The sequence below is a fragment of the Rhipicephalus microplus genome, chromosome 1, assembly GCF_043290135.1.
Source record: "Rhipicephalus microplus isolate Deutch F79 chromosome 1, USDA_Rmic, whole genome shotgun sequence".
Taxonomy (NCBI): Eukaryota; Metazoa; Arthropoda; class Arachnida; order Ixodida; family Ixodidae; genus Rhipicephalus; species Rhipicephalus microplus.
This window is the reverse complement of record NC_134700.1, coordinates 300,674,868-300,695,496: the sequence shown is the minus strand read 5'-3', so window position 1 is coordinate 300,695,496 and position 20,629 is coordinate 300,674,868. Positions and strand designations below refer to the sequence as shown.

The 20,629-nt window shown below is 46.1% G+C and overlaps 1 protein-coding gene across 3 annotated transcripts in view; it reads right to left on the bottom strand.

Moving 5' to 3' along the window:
* The window catches only part of LOC119159461 (bestrophin-3), a 41,652-nt gene extending 21,285 nt beyond the window's left edge, over positions 1–20,367 (bottom strand). Inside the window, exons 1-3 of one of the 3 annotated variants that reach the window (XM_037412225.2) lie at positions 20,157–20,367; positions 19,645–20,078; positions 15,627–15,914 (exon numbers count right to left, since the gene is read on the bottom strand). In XM_037412225.2, the coding sequence (XP_037268122.1) occupies positions 15,627–15,914; positions 19,645–20,070 (714 nt within the window). In that variant the 5' untranslated portion in view covers positions 20,071–20,078; positions 20,157–20,367. Of the gene's footprint in view, positions 1–15,626; positions 15,915–19,644; positions 20,097–20,156 lie in introns of all 3 variants that reach the window. The other 2 variants (XM_037412224.2, XM_037412223.2) reach the window with 2 other exon arrangements.
* Between the last annotated feature and the right edge of the window lie 262 nt (positions 20,368–20,629).

The window sequence follows — 20,629 nt, the reverse complement described above, 5'->3', positions numbered from 1 at the left end:
CGAGCTTTGCCGCTGCCTTTCGCAACAATTGACCTTGCCGCCGGAAGAAGCAACATGTTCGTAAGCAATCCGCTTTCCACACCTGTCACATTGCTTGCGGGGGAATGTCTCGGCCGCGTGCAGGATCTCGACCCTTCGTTTTTGTTTGATGTCCCGGACGACTACTGCGACCACCCAAAATCACTGTCGGCCCTCGAGGAGTCGTCCAAAGATACGTTTTCCAGCGCCATCGCCGACACCCTCACTCCCACCGAACATGCCGACCTGCTGGATCTTCTGCATGAGTTTAGGAGTTCTTTCGATGTGTCGCAACCTCAACTGGGCCGCACATCACAAGTCAAACATCATGTTGACACCGGACTACACCAGCCACTGCGTCAAAGACCATACCGTGTCTCCGCTGAAGAGCGCCGCGTCATCAACGATCAAGTCGAAGATATGCTTCGTAGAGACGTCATTCGACCATCTCACAGTCCCTGGGCGTCTCCCGTCGTCCTGGTGCGTAAGAAAGACGGATCTATCCGATTTTGCGTGGACTATCGTCGTTTGAATAAGATAACCCGCAAGGACGTCTATCCTTTGCCGCGCATTGATGACGCTATTGACACCCTTCACGGAGCGGAATTTTTCTCGTCGTTAGATTTGCGGTCTGGCTACTGGCAAGTCCCAATGGCAGAAGCCGATCGCCAAAAAACTGCATTTATTACACCTGACGGACTATATGAATTTAACGTCTTGCCCTTTGGGCTTTGTAACGCGCCTGCCACGTTTGAACGTCTTATGGATAATACGCTACGTGGCCTCAAATGGAATATGTGCCTCTGTTACCTCGACGATGTCGTGGTTTTCTCCCACGACTTTCCTACGCACCTCCTTCGCCTCAGGCACGTTTTGAGTTGTCTGACCAACGCTGGTCTGCAGCTTAACCTGAAAAAATGCCGCTTCGCTGCACGCGAGCTCGTCATTTTAGGCCACATCGTGTCCAAGCACGGCGTATTACCAGACCCAGCAAAACTTCGAGCAATCGCAGAATTTCCCAAGCCGACGACCATGAAAGAACTTCGCAGTTTTGTAGGCCTATGCTCCTATTTCCGGCGCTTTGTTCGCAATTTTGCATCTATCATGTCACCGTTAACCCAGCTTCTTCGCGGTGACGTGAACCTCACCTCCTGGTCCCCTGCGTGTGACGTTGCCTTCACTACTCTGCGCCGTCTGCTCACTTCCCCACCTATTCTTCGCCACTTCGACCCGACGGCTCCTACCGAAGTACACACCGATGCCAGCGGCGTCGGGCTAGGCGCGGTCCTTGCTCAACGAAAGCCCGGCTATTCAGAATACGTTGTAGCCTACGCTAGCCGCACTCTGACGAAAGCCGAAACTAATTACAGCGTGACAGAAAAAGAGTGTTTGGCTCTGGTGTGGGCGCTTGGAAAGTTCCGGCCGTACTTATACGGCCGCCCGTTCGATCTAGTAACTGATCACCACGCGCTTTGCTGGCTCTCCACGTTGAAAGACCCTTCTGGCCGCTTTGCGCGATGGGCACTTCGCATCCAGGAGTACGACATTCGCGTCGTATACCGCTGCGGACCCAAACACTCTGACGCTGATGCCCTGTCCCGCTCACCTTTACCACCAGATCAGACGTGCGGAAACACTTGCCTCCAGACCTTGTCATCGCTAAATCTCGACTCGATCGCCACCGAACAACGTCGTGACCCGTGGATCGCCTCTCTTATCGAATATTTATCTGGCACGCCCCACCTTCCAGTATCTCGATCCCTCCGACGTCAAGCTTTCCATTTCGCCATCCGCGATCAACTTCTTCATCGACGCAACTGCGCTCCCGATGGCCGCCGGTGGTTGCTGGTCATTCCACGCACTTTACGATCGGAAGTATGCGCCTCCCTTCACGACGATCCGCAATGTGGCCACGCCGGAGTGTTCAAAACATATGAACGCCTTCGCCATCGCTATTACTGGCGCGGCATGTGCAATTTTGTACGTAAATTCGTGCAGTGCTGTCCTGACTGCCAGCGACGTAAATCAACACTGCCACGTGCGACTGGCGCATTGCAGCCACTTCCATGCCCTGCCAAGCCATTTGATCGCGTCGGCGTTGACCTCTACGGTCCCCTTCCATTGACACCAGATGGTAATCGGTGGATTATAGTGGCGGTTGACCACCTGACACGCTACGCCGAAACAGCCGCTTTGCCGAGCGCTACAGCTCAGGATGTCGCCTCTTTCATTTTGCAACGCTTTATCCTTCGACATGGTGCACCTCGAGAGCTCCTTAGTGACAGAGGCCGCGCTTTCCTCTCCGAGGTCGTCGAAACTCTGCTTTCGGAATGCCACGTCATTCATCGGAAAACGACAGCATACCACCCGCAGACTAACGGACTAACGGAACGGTTCAACCGCACGCTAGGTGATATGCTTTCAATGTACGTGGCATCTGATCATTGCAACTGGGACCGTGTTCTCCCATACGTCACGTTCGCATATAACACCGCAATACAAACCACCACGGGATTCTCACCTTTCTTTCTTCTTTACGGACGTGAGCCTTCCCATACAATTGATACCCTACTTCCTTACCGTCCTGATGCTTCCGAGTGTCCACCTATCTCCGATGCTGCTAGACAAGCCGAAGAGTGCCGCCAGCTCGCCCGTGCGTTCACCTCGGAAGAGCAACAACGCCAGAAAGAAACCCGTAGCACCTCTCTTCCGGATCCCACCTATGCCCCAGGGTCTCTTGTGTGGCTTGCCATCCCATACCAAACACCGGGACTCTCCTCGAAACTTGTCCCCCGGTACGAGGGGCCTTACACCGTTTTGGAGAAAACCTCTCCGGTTAATTTCCTAATTGAACCAGTTTCCCGATCGGACGACATGCGCCGGCGTGCACGTGACATCGTCCATGTTTCCCGACTGAAACCGTACCATGAGCCTTTGCCTGAAACTTCTTAAGTCGCCAGGATGGCTCCTTTTTCAGCGGGGGCGATTGTGAAGAAGAAGATGTGCCTGCAGCGAGCAGCATCGCCAACGCCCGGCTCGCTCGGCTCGTGCTTCGGTCCGTTGCTGTGCCGATCGCTGGACGCTTCTTGACGCTGTCTCGTCGCTGTCTTAACGGCTAATAAACCTCCTCACAATATATATATATATATATATATATATATATATATATATATATATATATATATATATATATATATATATATATATATATATATATATCCAGGCTGCCAGCGGACGGCTGCATGTGGCTAAATGCTGTCAAGTAGGTCTCGCATTTCTCGTTAACTAAGTGTAATAGTAGCTTATAAATAACTTAAATAAGCACGTATATATTTTATTGCGTTGTCCAAATTATCTCCACGTCCGTGCAGCATGTACTTACTGCTAGGACACATTGTTACGGCTATAAACACGTCCAAACCCCGCGAGTGCTAACACACAAATTTAAATATATTTTTCTCGCTTAAAACAAAAATATTTGATAAAGCTGCTTGAGAAAGTAGCCAGTGAAGGTCGCTAATAAATCTGCAGTTGAACATATTGTTAGTAGGACCGGCTCAATGTTGAATTCACAGTTGAACATGTGAAAAAATGTACATTTTTGCAACTTTGTCGCCGCATGTGAACTTGATTTCTCACTGTATACGCCTCAAATATTTTAGTCTACAGTAAAACATTCCGAAAACATGCTATTGTTAATTACCCCCAGTGTTGTCTTTCTATGAAAAAAATGCCAATATAGACCAAATTCTCCTTATTCGAGGCCTGATGAAAAATATATGACAGCATAAAAACTTGTAAAACCTATTTTAAGTTAAACTCCTATCATTTTTCTGAAGGTCAGGATCTGTCTTATCTTAATTTAGAAAGAACGGCTTTTTCGACAACGTGTTTTACGAGCTATGCTTTCAAGCTTTCCGAAAAAATTCAGATGAGGCTTGTGGTACTAGAAAATTTTTTTACAAAAAAATGTTTCGGGGAAAGACTTGTGGCTTCAAGTAGATAGTTGAAAAAATTTTTCAAGTAAATCGGAGATGGTCGAGCGCCAAGGTTGAGAACGATCGCGTGGAATGATTTTTAGAGAATAACTCTGTGAAGCATTGAAGGTCTTGATTGCGGAGTGTGTAAACAAGGTAGGGCTAAGAAGTGCTTGCGCGTCTTGCTATTGGACTTATAGTGAGCACTGCAAGTAGACTTTTAACAAGGGCAATCATAAAGATGCTAGTGTGGGCGATGGAGAGCCTTAATGTAAATGAACTCATCGAAATTTGTGAGGAACTTGGCCTAGCTTTGGGCCGCGCGAAACCAAAGCAAGCGATCCTTGAGATCGCGAAGGAGTGACGGCTCGGGAAGTCGATGAGGTCTGGCCGAATATCAAAGCCTGCCGCGAGGGCGCTGAAAGGTGAGAAGTAGAAGAAGCGAACGTGAAGAAGCAGAAAGGCGAGAACGTCACGAGCGTGAAGAGGTCGATAGACAGGAGTGTCTCGAGTTAAAATAAATATATATAAAATATATATAGTTAAAATATATATTTTTTGCCACGAGTCGGGGCAAAATTTGTCCTCATCACGGCCTAAGCAGAGTGTTCTCGGGCAAATTGATCTCAATGGGCCAAGTTTATGTTGCATTCTACTTCTATACGTTGTTGTACGCTTAAAAGTTTGAGTTCTCATTTTAAAAGTCTTGTGTCCCACATGTGCCTATTGAAGGAAAGGGAACGAAATTTCGGTTGACACGTAGGTAGGTATATATCGTACTGTATTGTGTCCTGTCTTCTGTCGGGTAGCTGAGGGCACTTGCTTGTGTCGTCTGTTGTCAAACTGTTCTTGCAAGTTGCAGAACCATCGACAAGTGCCTAAACCAAAAATATTCAGAAGAGGCGAGTGAGGCTGGTCGGCAAGTTTTGGCGACAAGCCAGTGGGGCTAAGATTCGTTCTCAAGAATGGAATCTGTTCACAGAACCGAGCCTGAAACCACATCCTCCCCATGGCCCTGCAGGCAAACCTGGAGGGACCTTGCGAACGATCACGCCCGACATCCGAGCCGTGTGGAAGCAGCTCGTCCTTTCGGTGCACTGTCTGGCGGCGGAGTGTTGTTATGCCTGGAAGTCCAGACAAAACGTCATTGCTTCTGCAATGGCAACCAGTGTAAAGGCCAGCGAGTGAACCCACCTGACACCATCACATCAACGACGTCATCTAGCCGCGGGCGACGGCGCCGAAGTGTCTTACGTAATGCACGACAAGTTCCTACCACGCACAGGTCCTATTCCAGCCCGATGATGCACTCAACGCCACCCAGTCTGGCGCATCTTACGAAACGTGTGACAATACCACTCGCCCATGGGTTCAATCCAGCAAGGCGGTTCTTAATTGAAGGATGATGACGCCAAAATCAGTGGCGCTTCTGATTGGACGTTGCTGACATAAGGACTCACCCGGGGCCCATAAAAAAGCAAGCGGCGCGATGCCAAGCCGCCGACCTATGCGTCAGAGAGCAGAGCGTCAGAGCGTCCCAAGACATCTCGGCTCTTCGAGTCCCTACGCTCTCGGCCCAGCCGGTGACCTTGGCGATGCACTTCATAACACCGCTGCCCCTTTTTCCTCCTTTATTTGCAACACCCTGTGTATGAAACCCGGGCCTATTACGGGCCTGACTCGGGAACGGGCCCGACACGAGCCCAAAGTTCATGGGCTCCAGCCCGGCTCGGGCCCGATCTCACAATGCGTTACCCGACCTAGTCCGGGCAGTGCTCTACCCCCCTAGAGAACCTTCATGGGCGCGCCGCCGCGCACGTGAAGACGCACCTAGCATTGCAGCAGACAAAACGTTAAGTGTTTCTCAATTAAGAGTGTAGCGATATTTTCATGAATAGATAATGCATACTTTCGAGAGAAAACAAAAATGTTTGTTTCAAAGTGTTGTAAAATAATTCATTATATATTGGTGCCGAATTTGAAACGCAATGGCAGAGCAATGCATACTGGGGTGGTTAAATTTGTCCAAGTTTCACTTCTCCCACATGGCCACAGAAGCTTTTTTCAATACGTTTTACGTAGAAAAAACGAGGAATCGTTGGATTACAAATAAATTCATACCACTGTTTTACACTTGGAAAAACAGAGTTGCGAATCTCAAGAACATAATCCATCCAATGCAAATCCAAAGCCTGTACTTCCCGTGATTCCCATGGTGGTACAATCACCGCTGAAGGAGCCTGCATAGACACTAACGCCAGCTTCCCCTCCACGTATTATTGTATGAAACTTTATGACGTATTCGAAGGTATTGAGTGGGCTCCTCTTTTGAAGGCCGTTCAAAGCATTCGTTAATTTCACGTTAGACTACCTGTAAAACCATCTTTGATGAATAGGAGCAATTTCGTTTTTCATTTCTCACGCGCATGCGTGAGGATGGGGTATATATACAAGTTTCTTTCCGGCACTGCACAGCACTTGTCTTAGTCTCCCTTTTTTTTTAGGCGTCTTTGACTAGCCTGTGAACGCTGTTCCTCCGTGTGCACCGCTCCCCTAGCCGCCGGTGTTGGAGCGGTGTCAAGTAACTCACTCCCTCATAGCAGTGCACGGTTACAGTGTACTAGAAGGGGGCAGGGGAGTGAACGAGGCGGCCGCGCCGTATCTCGGCTGATTCTCCGGCGGGTGACAGTAACGGCGGCGCTGTATACTCATCCTACTGAAGATCTCTAAGAGCATCTGCATTGGGAGAACGCGCGCCGTAGCCTGCGAAAGCGTGTATTTGCTCGTTTTTAGCACATTCAATGTGTTTCTGAGCGTTTATCAGAGTATGCACACCTGCTAAGCGCCATGGTGCACGAGTGAATATGCAGGCACGCCGAAATTGCGTCGAGACATTCACTGTTTCATCAGCCAGCCGAGAAAAAAAAATGTAGAATCGGTATTTGCATGAATCCGCCTAGATTCTCACTCAAGCAGCACGTTGAGCTGCACTACATCATAAGTGACTACTGGCGAACTACAAATAGATAAGTATCAAAACCACGATTAAATCAAGCGCCTGTTTTCTCGGCAGTTTCTATATCAAGAGTACTGGTCCTCATATAAGTCCACATGTGCTCGATTGTTTCATGAGAAACCCGAGCATAAGTAACGTTGTCACAACATTTATACCGGGGAAGACTCACTTATATCATGCCAGTTTTGCGGGAGATAATAATTAATGCTTTCTGAAATGCTTTCTTATTCTAACTGCATGCTTTCGCGCTCACTTTGTTTCATTTATGCAAGCTCCAGGAGGCCAAACCAGGGAGCTGAGCTGAAGGAATGCCTGTACCTCACAGTCGAGAACTCAGTGCAAAATGGGTTATCTTAAACATGTTGAAAAGTACCAGTTGTATATTTATTGCCCGTTTGTTAATTTGCGTAAATTCACTGAAACAAGTTTTCATTTTGTATTGACACCTTAAATTGTAATGCTTTTCAAATATTCTATTGGCGTAACGCCACTGCAAGCCAGCAAATTTATGACGATGTTTGGTATTATAGGTGTAGTTCCTATTAAGTGTCAAAAATGTAGACAGGTAGTGGTGCATTTTGTTTTGAAAAATTTAGCTTGTATAAGTACACAGTAAACGCACACAAACATACATACATACATACATACATACATACATACATACATACATACATACATACATACATACATACATACATACATACATACATACATATATACGTATGTGTGCATGTATACGTATGTGTGCATGTATGCGTGTGTGCATGTGTATGCGTGTGTGCGTGTGTATGCGTGTGCGCGTGTGTATGCGTGTGTGCGCGTGTATGCGCGTGTATGCGCGTGTATGCGCGTGTATGCGCGTGTATGCGCGTGTGTGTATGCGCGTGTGTATGCGCGTGTGTGTATGCGCGTGTGTGTATGCGCGTGTGTGTATGCGCGTGTGTGTATGCGCGTGTGTGTATGCGCGCGTGTGCGCGCGTGTGTATGCGCGTGTGTATGCGCGCGTGTGCGCGTGCGTGTGCGCGTGCGCGTGCGCGTGCGCGTGCGCGTGCGCGTGCGCGTGCGTGTGCGTGTGTGTGTGTGTGTGTAAACGTTCGGGGCAGGCCCACCAAGAGCTTTTTTTGAGGGGGGGTGCAGCAGAACGACTAACTTTGACAATTAGGGGTCGCTGTGAATACGTGTAAATATTTTAGTATACCCTGAAAAATTATGAAAAAAATTTGTTGTGTAGGGGGTCCAGAATTTCTTCCTCTTCCCTCTTTATTTCCATGGCCTCCGGGTTCTCCGAGCGTTTGATATGGTATATCTTTTTTATCTCACAGCTTTGTGAGCAGAGCGAACTTCCAATAATTTGGTGCAGTTATTCTCAATATTGTAGACGCCTAACCAACGAAGACAGAGTTAAAACAGAAGAAATCACAATAACACAAGCCCTTTGTAAATAATTTTCGACCTCTCACAAGGACTATTATGAAGCTCAAATTCAGCAGATTGGCGTGTCATACTTCCAGCGTTATGACATCATCTGCTAGACATGAATGATGGGCATGTACGAAAAAATCTGCACCAAAAAAAGTGCACCGGAGAAGCCGAAGACCATAGCCGTTGCTACACGCGGCTCTTTCAGTACTATTGATTGATATGTGGGGTTTAACGTCCCGAAACCACCACATGATTATGAGAGACGCCGTAGTGGAGGGCTCCGGAAATTTAGACCACCTGGGGTTCTTTAACGTGCACCCAAATCTGAGCACACGGGCCTACAACATTTCCGCCTCCACCGGAAATGCAGCCGCCGCAGCCGGGACTTGATCCCGCGACCTGCGGGTCAGCAGCCGAGTACCTTAGCCACTAGACCACCGCGGCGGGGCTCTTTCAGTACTATTCGACTGCAGCGCTGCCGCTACGAGCCACGCGGAAGGTATCAGGCGGCAAGGTGCGGTGACGCCGCTGAACACTTATATATAGTACATTCTACCGGCGGGTTCGCGTGCGGCGCTGACAAGGATGGATGGATGTATCTGGCTGTGCCCTTTATATCGGGTGGTAGCTCACGCCACCTAGCCATAAAGTCAAGTACTATCACTGTGTTTAAGGATTGAATTTCACTTGCGCCTCGTATTTCGTATTTTTTTTTCGTATTTATTTCAGACAAAGACAAGTAATATGTACATTTGCCCTGTCTAGGAGGAGTGACAAAAAGGCACGAATGCCTGACTGGGTGTCACACCCCTTTTTAGACACACACAACTCAAACATCAGTGGCAGTTATCTAAGCAAAATACACAAGGTTACATATAGTATACATATTTTGGCCAAACATATACAGGATTATTCTACATATATACATTGTTCTATATACATATGAAACAGAAAGATTTTCTATATACATATACAGTATAAACTGCAGCAAGGTAAAAAAAAATAGAAAAAAAGAAAACGGAATTATTCTTGTATTGATAGGAGATATGCAGTTAACTTTCTTTTGAAGCATTTCATGTGCATCGTTTCTTGTACCAAGTTTATCACGGTAGGATGATGATTTAAAAAGTCTGCTATAACGTAAGATTGTTTTTGCATACCATACTTAGTTCGTGTAAAACCTTTATCATACCTAGTTTTTCTGGTTTCGTAAGCGTGTCCTTTTCCCAGAAATTGTCGAAAAAAACTATCGTGGCATAACTTTATTTTCTGAAATAATGTAATGCCTAGCTTCTTTTTCAGTATGTGTTGCATTGTTAATATAGTGTTCGCTTTAAAAAGTGGAGCGGAGTGAGTTATATATGGCACATTTTCAATAACTCGCACAATACGTTTTTGTAGGATATACAGCTTTTTAAGATTTGTTTTTGTTGTTGTTCCCCACACAAGGAGGCAGTATTGTAAATGGGAATGAATTAGTGCGTAATATAGCTGGAGTTTTAACCAACGTGGCAAAAGTTGCTTTGCTCTGCTGATAATACCTATTGAACGTGAGATGAGTCTTGTGAGGTTATCGACATGAGAAGACCAGCTGAGATTTTCTTCGAAAAGAACACCGAGAAATTTATGTATTCTTACACGCTCGATGATCTCGCCACGGAATTTCAAATGTACGTCATTCCTGATTGACTTATTTCGGCAGCGAAAAATTATATATTTAGTTTTTTTGGTATTTAGTTCTAGTTTATTTACAATAAGCCACTCAGATAAATTATTGAGCCATTTGCTAGCTTGCAACTGAAGAATATGTAGGTTCTCTCCTGAAAAAAATACATTCGTGTCATTGGCGTAAAGAATTATATCTGGCGTGAACGGAATATTACCTATATCATTTATATATAATAAAAAAAGAAGTGGTCCAAGGATGGAACCCTGAGGAACACCGTATTTAATTTCACCTAAAACTGATTTTGAATGATTGGTGTCTGTGTATTGGTAGCGATTTGTCAAATAACTGCGTATAAGGTCAAGAGCAAGTCCCCTAACGCCATATTCGCTTAACTTTTTTAATAAGATATCATGCTTAATAGAGTCAAATGCCTTTTTAAAATCAAGAAATATCCCTAGAGTATACTTTTTGTCTTCAAAATTCTGAATTATTTTTTCTTTGATACTTAAAAGAGCCATTTCACTTGACTTCTTTTTCTGAAAGCCGTATTGATTGCCTGTAAGTACATCATTTTTAGTGCAGAAATTCATAATTCTTACATTAATCATTTGTTCGAAAACTTTTGAAAACAGTGGTAGTACCGAGATTGGTCTGTAGTTGTTCATGTCATTTCTATCGCCTCCCTTAAATATAACTGTTACTCTAGCGATTTTTAGTTTATCAGGGAACACGCCTGTAGCCAAAATGAGGTTGCATATGTGCGATAAAGGATTGCTGATACTGTTGACAACTGCTTTTATCGGCTCGGCTTTTATCTCGTCCTGGCCACATGCGGATGCATTCTTTAACTTTAGTATTTGGGATTTAATTTCATGTTCTGTTGTTGGCTCCATGAAAAGAGACTTCAAGGAGTTATGCATAATGTATGACCTGTAATTATGCCTGTCACAGTTATCACTTACCGATGCTCCACATTTTAAAAAGTGTTCATTAAACTTATTAGCCAAAGATATACCGGTATAAGTTATATCGCTGTCTACAATTTCAGAGACGCTGAGTGGCTCTTTTTGCGGCAGTAGGCCTTTTAATGTTTGCCACACACGTTTGGGGTCATTTAGAATGGTTTCGAACTTTCTTTCGTAATAACAATTTCTTGCTTCTTTGATATCACGCCCTAGTTTGTTTCTAATTTTCTTATAAACAGTTAGGAGATTAGGTTGTCTAGTTTTAATGAATTGACTAAAAAGTCTGTCTCGTTCCTTCATTCTCCTTAGAAGCACCGTGGTAATCCAAGGTTTCCTACATTTCTTGTTTTGTTTGATAGTAGTTACAGGAAATGCTTCATCATAAAGTTTTTTAAGGTGATTGATAAAATAATTGTAAGCAATGACAGGATCCGTTAACTGATACAGATAAGACCATGAGGTTTCACTAACAGCCGTTTGAAAAGCAACAACATTGCTTTTGTTAATCTTTCTAAGTTTAAAAGCTTTATTGGCACGCATTCTATGTGTTTTTGAATGAGGGTTGAAGAAAACAAAAATTGGCATGTGATCACTGACATCAGATATCAAGACACCTGCTTCTATGACATTCGTTTGTGGGATAAAGCATAGATCAATTAGAGTTTCGGAGACATCTGTTACTCTTGTCGGTACATCAATTACATTTTCTAGGCCGTAAGAGAGAAATAGATCAAGAAGAACTTGTTTGTTGCGTTCTAGAGACAGCATATTGATGTTGAAGTCACCCGTCGTAACAATAGTCAGACCGAGTTCGGAACAAAAATTCAACATACGTTCTAAAAAGTTAAAAAAGGCATCTATGGCACCAGAGGGCGGCCTATAAATTACCACAATTGCAGTATGGTAGCACTTCATCATGAGGGATTCGTAGTGTGGGTTTACGACTGAAAACTCTGTCACAGTTTCGAAATGCAAATCGTTTTTGATATAAAATGCTACCCCGCCTCCTCGCTTTTCTTTTCTGGATACGGTTGTACATCTGTAACCTGGGAATTGTACCTCATATTCATCGGTGAACCATGTTTCAGAAAAGGCTAAAATGTCAAAGTTGTATTTAAAATCATCAAGGAGCATGCAAACGCGTTCTTCCTTACTTTTCAAGCTTTGCGCATTTAAATGCAGAATAGACAAATCGTTTCTAGAGCATGATGCGGCGGAAGCCTTAAAAGCGTCCTTATCATAATATTTATTGAACCTTGCCATTTTTATACGTCACGTGCAATGACAAGCAGCATGCATGAGAGCCCTATTTTATCTTTTCGAGGTCATCCATCGTGATAATCCGAATTACACGATCGCGTGGGCTACGGCGAACAAACAATTTACCACTCTTATGCCACACAAACTGATATTCTCGTTCAACTGCTCTTGTTTTCATCTTCCAGAAAAGCTGTTTGTTTTGCGCTGTTAGGTTTTCATTCAGAAATATTTTTGATTTAGTTTAGGAAGCTGCCTGATTGGCGGCCTCGGATGTAGCCGCCAATCAGTCAGCTTCCTCCTGGTTGTTTCTACCCGTTTAAAGTCTATTTTGCATTCACTGTCTCTAAACCCCAATGCTTTGAAAAATTTGGCGCCGTTATCTTCGACTATAGGGTGGAGTCCTTTACAGAACATTATCAAATGTTCAGCCATTTCTTCCTCCGCTCCACACGTACTGCATACCGTGCCTGTGCCTTCGTATTTTGCTCAGTACGTCTTGGTCCGCAATACTCCCGTTATAGCCTCGAAGAGCAGAGAACTACCCCGACAATTATCGTAGATCTTTTCCCTTGCCATTTTCTGCTTAAAAGTTTGGTAGGTCTCCAGTGATGATTTCGTAAGCATCCCATCTTCCAAATGTCCCTCGGTGTTTTCTTCACCTTCTTATTAACCAATGTTTTCTTTTGGCGTGCTATTCTGCTGTTCTCTAAATACTTGCTTGAGAATTTTCGAGTCCTCTGTGTACAGTGCGCGCGCCGCTGCTTGCACCGTCGCGGCATGCCTCCCGCTTGTGTGCGCGTACCTTTCCCAGCTGTCGCCTGCGTTGCGAGGATTAGCGAAGCCGATCGCTTTCGCGAATGGCGACGTCAACACCGATGAGGCGCGAGCCAGGGAAGCCGAACGCAAGCGTCGGCAGTGGAAGACCAGTGACACCGACGCAGTGTAAGTCAAGAACACCGATCGTGTTCGAGAATACAGACGGCGCACGGGTAACACCGACGAGACGCAATCCAAGGAAGAGGCAATCCACCCGCGTCGACACGTGTCGACCGGGTCAATGCCATGTGCACCGCTGCTGCTTCGCATCCTATCAGGGTTCCCTTAGGGGAGATAGTCCACAGTTTTTTCATTGGTCCTCTTTATATTTTCTGGCTAATTTACCCATACGATACTCTGTAATGCTAAAATTGCCATCAGCAAAAAAGTGTTTAGATATTTGGGTGAGCAATAAATAACCACGTCGTCACAGTATTCGGCGTAGTGCCAACGATATGGTCGGCAATACTTCGTCTTGGCGGGTGCAAACCTGTGCTGAATCGCTGCTTGTGTGGTGTGGTGAGAGGAGGGGGACACACAAGTTGTCCCCCCTGCCGGCAACCCTCATTTTCTCTGTTAAATATAGGAAATGTGTAAAGACTGATAAAGAAACAAGTTTAGCTTCTGAATGTGCACACTGCAAGGAAGAAATGGTTGGTATCAAAAGTGAGCATAAAACATGACGGAGAACATGCCACCATGAATGACAGTTCGTACGATCGGCCTTTGGCAGCCTTTAGTGCGCACGTACACTGTGTCTTTCTAGTTACACACATGGCGCCCTACCGCCTACCGTCAGCATCTAAATATTTTCTTCGCATACTTTCCACACTACAGTCAACCGTTCGATCTAACAAATCAGCATAACTTGAAGAATTGGAAATCTGTCGATCTCAACAATCAAATGCCTACATACTTTTCGGAACAACTCCATATTTTGAAGAAATACGCCAATATTCAGCAGTACCACGACTGTTGAAACCCGAAGATTACTGTAAACTTCTGGCCTTGTTGGAGCAACATATTCATGTGTTTTTAAGCGCGGAACTCAAAGGACGAAGACGGGAAACAACATACAGGCAGTGTGTGTGATGCTCCCTGTCTCGTACCCTTAAAAGAGCATTGACATCAGATTTGAAGATCGAGATGTGCCCATCATTCGATCACTTGGTATGCATAGGTCTTCGTGGTCAAATTTAAATGGCGTCCGTCACGTCGAAGTTATTTTATTTCGACTTCAAACGGCGTAGAAAAGCTAAGAAGAAAAAACGAAAAATAGACTCCCCTCGACATCGACACTAGTGCTACGTGTTCGGTGTGATACATTCCACAAATACCATACTGAGTGACGAAACGCTAGTAGCGATGACGTCGACGATCTCCGAGTGTGTTCGGAGCCGAGTCCCAGTGATGCTCTCACTAGTAGCTCTCCTTGCTGTGTTGAAGCGTGCGCGCGATTCATCGTGTCGCATCGACTGATTTGCGTTGTGCTCCACTGCGTGCGAGTACGATCATCCAGAGCGACAATACGTGCCAAAATGTCGGAGAACCGCGTAGTGAGAACTGCATGTCGAGGCGAGCTGCTGCGAGCTGTTGCGGCGAGCTGCTACACAGTAATTCCTGTGTTGGCGAACCAGTTGGGTTTCACTGGCAGTACGAGGGCTCTCATCGAGGCCGGGGCTATCCCTACCATGTGCCCCGCTGCAGCTGAAAGCAGCGATTTAACTCGCTAAACGTCCGCGACGTGAGGTGCGTAGGTGATGTTCCTGAGCTCCGACAGTACGGCCAGGACTGATAAATACATTGCATTTAACGCGGAGCTTGTCAAGCAAGGATCGTCGCGAGTCGCGGCGATACCCGATTCCAGGTCACTGTCATCATCACTTGCCGATGTTGACGACGGCGAGGACGACGATGTTGGCGACAAAGGCATGTCTACGCCTTCAGAGACACAGCTGGAAACGGCATTGTGACGTCCCCATTTTTTGTGAAAGCGACATCAGCTGTGCAGCGGCCTCGACATAGCCACGAGGTAGTGCTACCAGCTCTACAATTCAGCGGGCCCCACCGCGGTGGTGTAGTGGCTAAGGTACTCGGCTGCTGACCCGCAGGTCGCGGGCTCAAATCCCGGCTGCTGCGGCTGCATTTCCGATGGAGGCGGAAATGTTTCAGGCCCGTGTGCTCAGATTTGGGTGCACGTTAAAGAACCCCAGGTGGTCGAAATTTCCGGAGCCCTCCACTACGGCGTCTCTCATAATCATATGGTGGTTTTGGGACGTTAAACCCCACATATCAATCTACAATTTAGCGGGTTTCCACCCATATTGAACCGCGTTCAATAGCGAATATATTAATCAATATTAAAGATACTCATTCGTCACTCAGATGCTTTTTATGTCACGAATCGCTACTAGGTGTCGATAGCTACTTGTTGACGCAAACATTTTGACATGAGTGAATTTGATGTCAGTGCTGAATTGTACCTGCGTGTAGACGAGAGGTACAGTGACCCAGTCGTAGCACCACAGGAGCGAGCACTTTGCACGGAACTGGTTGAGTTCCTCAAGTAGGTGCTTGACTGGTGGGCCGGGCAGGAGCCGTCCTTGCTGCACGGCTACGTTGGCCAGGTTGACGAACCACACCGACGGTAGCCAATGGCGGTTGGTGCGGCTGGGCGTCGCCTCGTATAGGGACCGCTCGGCGGCCGTCATGAAGCCGGCTTCCACCAGGTGCTGTGTACTAGGAAACCGTTTCTTCACAGAGCCACTCACCTGCGTGACAAACACTGAATTCTCTGGAAATGGGCTCGTGTATTGTTCAGGACACACCATATTCCCTTTAGAAATTACCCTTTTCCAGTTCTATATAGTCTAGCTAACAGGGCACGTCCTTCGATAGTTTTCGACATATCCGTCATATCTTCAACTAGCTATGCCGCTCATACACAGGCTTGATTGCTGCACATACATACAGCCAAAGGCTTGTGGAAATTCACCCGTGTTCAAACTCAATGTTGAGAACAGCGCGCAGTGTTGCAGATGCGTAACATGATTATAATCACAACAAGAGGAAAGACAAAAATGAACAGAGTAACTATCAACGTGATTACGCGAGGGCCGTTCATCCTTGAGGCTTTCACATACTCTCGCTGCAAGGCTTAAATTAGCGAGTGTAATAAGTAATAACTACTTGACGCAAAGAGAACAACCCGCTGGTCCTATCCACTGTGAAATTGCGGCAACAGGTAGCGATGATTTCAATCGTCGTTTAACACGAAGGAATCATTATTCACCATGACTAGAGTGATTTAAAATAAAAGAAGTGTCTAAAGCGCCGGCTCCCACGTGGGCCTTTTGCGGTGAACTGCCAAGCCGCGCCGCTGCTGCCCCGGAGTCGCGGGCTTTCCGCGCTCGAGAGCACGCAGAAAGCGAGGGGCGTCTGTTATACGCGCGGCCGTTTTTGGCGCTGGGTTTCCACACAGGGCTTTGGAAGTCTACTTAACTTTAAAAATGGCCCATCTTTAAGCGTTGTGTTTGGCCTGGGGCCGCAATAGAATGCAAAAACTTGGGTGTAAAGCGGCTGCAGCGTGGGATAGACAGTGTTTAAGAGCGTTTGTGCGTACGTAAAAACGCGCCAAATAAACAGCCATAAGGAAGGAACGAAAAAAAATTTCACACGACTAATCGAGCAACCACATTGCGCATGCTGGAATCAATCAAGAGTAATAAAAACAGGTAAATTACACACGCAGGCAGCTGAAATACTTACGCGCAGTGACCGCTTCGCTCACCGCCTTAGACGAGCACCATTGCTGCTGGTTGCCTGTGGTCTAGCGATATGCATGCCACTTGATTCGATAATTTGTTTGCTATTTATTATAACGTGCACATCAGGAGAGCGTAAGGGAAACAAATGAATAAATAAGGACAAACGTACAACCGCAATACTGTTAGTTCAACTCCGCTTCTCAAGCAGCGTGCAAGGCTTACCACTTGAGTTAAATTACGACATTTGAAAGAAAACTATTTTCAGGTAATGTTACATGACTTCACATGTTTACACATAAAAATGTATTATAAAAACTCTCTACCAATATTCAAATACAATGAAAGTTGCAAATGCCCTTGTTCCTGCTGTACAAGTTTAATAGCTGCCTGAACAAAAATCCGGAATGTTTACAAATGTTAAAGTTTAATATTTGAACCAATTTAGAAAATGTCTTGAATAATCACGTATGTACGTAGACTTTAAAAAAGTCTAGGTACATGCGTCTAATTTGTTTTTGTTAACCAAGGGTCACTGAATGTCAGTATGAAACTTTTCCTCGAGACGCGGGCATTCCTTCAAGCAATCATCATAGAAAATAAAAACACTTTCAAACAATACATTCTTACTTTCAGATATATTGAATGTGTTCGGTGGTTAGCGTTGGCCCGGCTCACATTTTACAAAAAGATATTTACGAGAAGTTACATGCAATCTCGTGGTAATCGAGTGCGCGTCAACAGGACACCTGAATCAAATTTACTGCTTTGTCCTGATGAGCTCAATATGGCATTTACACTATTTTTTTTTTGCTTAAGCCCCGCTGTACTGCGACACAGCTAAATCATTTCACGATAATTGACGCAGCATGTCTGTCCTTTATTTACTAATAGGCGAATCAAGCCTCTTGTGTACCACGGGCATATAGCTCATTATCACGTTTGTATTCGGGTGATGGCTCGTAACATGAATATGGCTCGTAACATGAATGATGGCTCGTAACATGAAGTAAAGTACATGATAGTGCACTTTTAATAATTTACTTTAGTTTGTCCTGTGTTTTTTTTAAGGTGAAAGCCCTTTAACTGCCTCATCAAATGCGGTAATGAACCACCAGCGTCCTGCGTCATCAACACGAATGACGCAAAAAAAGTATCAGGTGATGATGTCACAGACCGATAAAATTTGTGATGGCATCATGCCGTCATTAAGCGAGAGTCATATGATGACGTCATCCCTTGACATGGTCGCTTTGCGTTGCCTCCGTGGCCCGATCACTGAGGCCATGTACAAGTAGCTGACATGCGTAAACCTTGTCATGTCTGCGATCATAAGGGCAATGCGAAACCATATTCGGTGCAGAAAGCGTTTGGTAGAAGGAGAGGAGGGTCAAGGAAGACAACAAAGAACAGGGTCTTCACCATCAAACCGTCTTAGGCGAATGCATAAGTGACCTTGCGAGTTTCCTATTTTGTATGTATTTTGCTTAGGCGGTCATTTCTCCAAATGTATAGGTAAGTTCTAAATGTTGAAATTGGTGTTGCTGATCACCACGTTTTCAATCCCTGGCAGAGACAAGTCATCAGAGCACGCATCGTCAGAATTATTTCTGGCCGAAGAAAGTGAGTTTGCGCTCCACACACCATATTATTACCATTAGACGTTACGCAAAACACAACCATTTGATGTTATTGATACCATAACATTACCAAGTGAACGAGGCGCGAGAGTTACGCGAGTTAATTTTTACTTTTGGCACCGTGACCACGCCGATGGAGACATTAATTCCGCTTTGCACGAAAATCATCGAAATAGCAGCGCGCTGCCATTTAAGGAAATAAATTGCATGAAGTAAAAGAAAATGTACGAAGCGTGAAAACGCACTACCACGAGATATCCACTTATTGCGTGCATGTATATGTGGGTAAAGAAGCGCGTTAAGGTGAGTCCGCGAGGGCATAGGAAGGAGCGGCCGATCGTTTGAAGACGAGGAAGAAAGAGCTTGTTGTTTAGAAAGACTAAATATAATGGGGGGAGGAAGGGGCTCGCACAGGTGAGACAGTTCCGAACACGGTCAGAACAGGCGGGGCGGCTACGAAACCCATATCGTACCACATCACAAGTTTTCCCGGTGATCTTTGCGATCTGCAGCTCATTCACTTCTGCAACACTTTTACGTTAGTCATTCCCCATGAAACTAAATTCAGTACTTTCGCTCACGATGGTCGCACAGAATGTGTTCTTCAAACGGGCTCGCAAGTGCGAATGATGGCCGTCACAAAACAACCGAAAAAAAACTACAAGATTCCCACTCCAGAGCTACCAAGCGTGTGCTCTGTGTCATGAGTGAGTATAGTATCAGAGTGATGCAATAATAAATCTTGCCCATAGTACCACAACGTTGGCTAATAGCAGCCGAAATATCGGGCGCGTAGCATATGCCCCCCGCTTCGATGCTGCTCTCACCACGGAGAAAGCCCACGAATCCGGGAGTTCAACGCAAAAGGCCCTTGCTCCTCCCATGTATTCGCGTGGTGCTTTGGACACTCCCCCTATTCTAGGTCACCCTAACTATGACTAAGTGGTGCTTAGCGACCAGCAAGCTGTTCGGTAAGTGAGCAGCTTCACTTTCTTTACTGTTTTAGTCCCATCCCTTTGCTTTCGTTCAACCACTTCCCATTACGGTAATCACTTGACACGATCAGTTTGATAACAAATGGCTCCACAAACACTTACCGACTTGAGAACGAGTACAAGACTGAGGTTGGCGTAACGCATCATGGTGCGTCGCAGCAGGCGCCCATTCTCGTCGCCGCCCGAGACGTACGCGAGGACGACGTGCGCCAGCCTGTCTGGCCAAGGGATGCTGGTGAACTGGTCCCACCAACGGCCTGCCACGAAGGAGACGTAAAATCCGAGCACGAACGAGAGCGGTATGTGTTCGAGCGCCCGGTCGCTGTACAGAGCGAGCTGCTCGAACAGCTGCCTCTGGTCGGCGGTCAGGAAGCGCCGGTAGCAGATGGCGATGGCGGTGAACGCGGCCCCGTACACCAGCATCTCCTTGTAGATGAGCTTGTAGACCGAGCCGCGCCAGCGGGCAACCAGCTTCCAGAATCCCAGCAGTGTGCTCGTGGACACGTCGGCCTGGTACGCGATCGTCATGACACCGCCTGCGTCAAGCGATGCCCCTTCAGGAAGGCGTCTAGAATTAAGCATGCGCAGTAAGGACACCAGAGAAATCCTCTTACCTGGGCACCGATCTCTGCAGATCCTGAGGCAAAGCTCAGGTTTTGCATGCCCGTTCCGTTCCGTGCTTCTGTTCCCGCGTGTAGAAAAACATCTTCAGCGTTACAGTGCCGGCTGCATATCTGTTCGCTATACGTTTTCGCTTGAGGCTGAATGGTGAGCTCAAGTTTCTATCACGCCTTTGCAGTGACGTCACAGCGGACTCAAGATTACATGCTTGGAACAACTAGGGCATCGCAATTCTTGAAGCGAGAGTCCTGCGCAGGTGCGATAAGGCTGTAAAACACGTGTAGCGGAAATTTATAGGAAAGTAGCATGCTTGTGTTGTACGCGGTTGCTTCAAATATACATTGCAGCTGAGCAAATTGTTTAGCGGTAAATGGAAACATTTATCAGCAGTGGGAGCGAATCTAAGGTGTCATCGCACGTATAGCAGAGGGCGCCAATATTAAACTGGGGTTTAAACACCTCGATA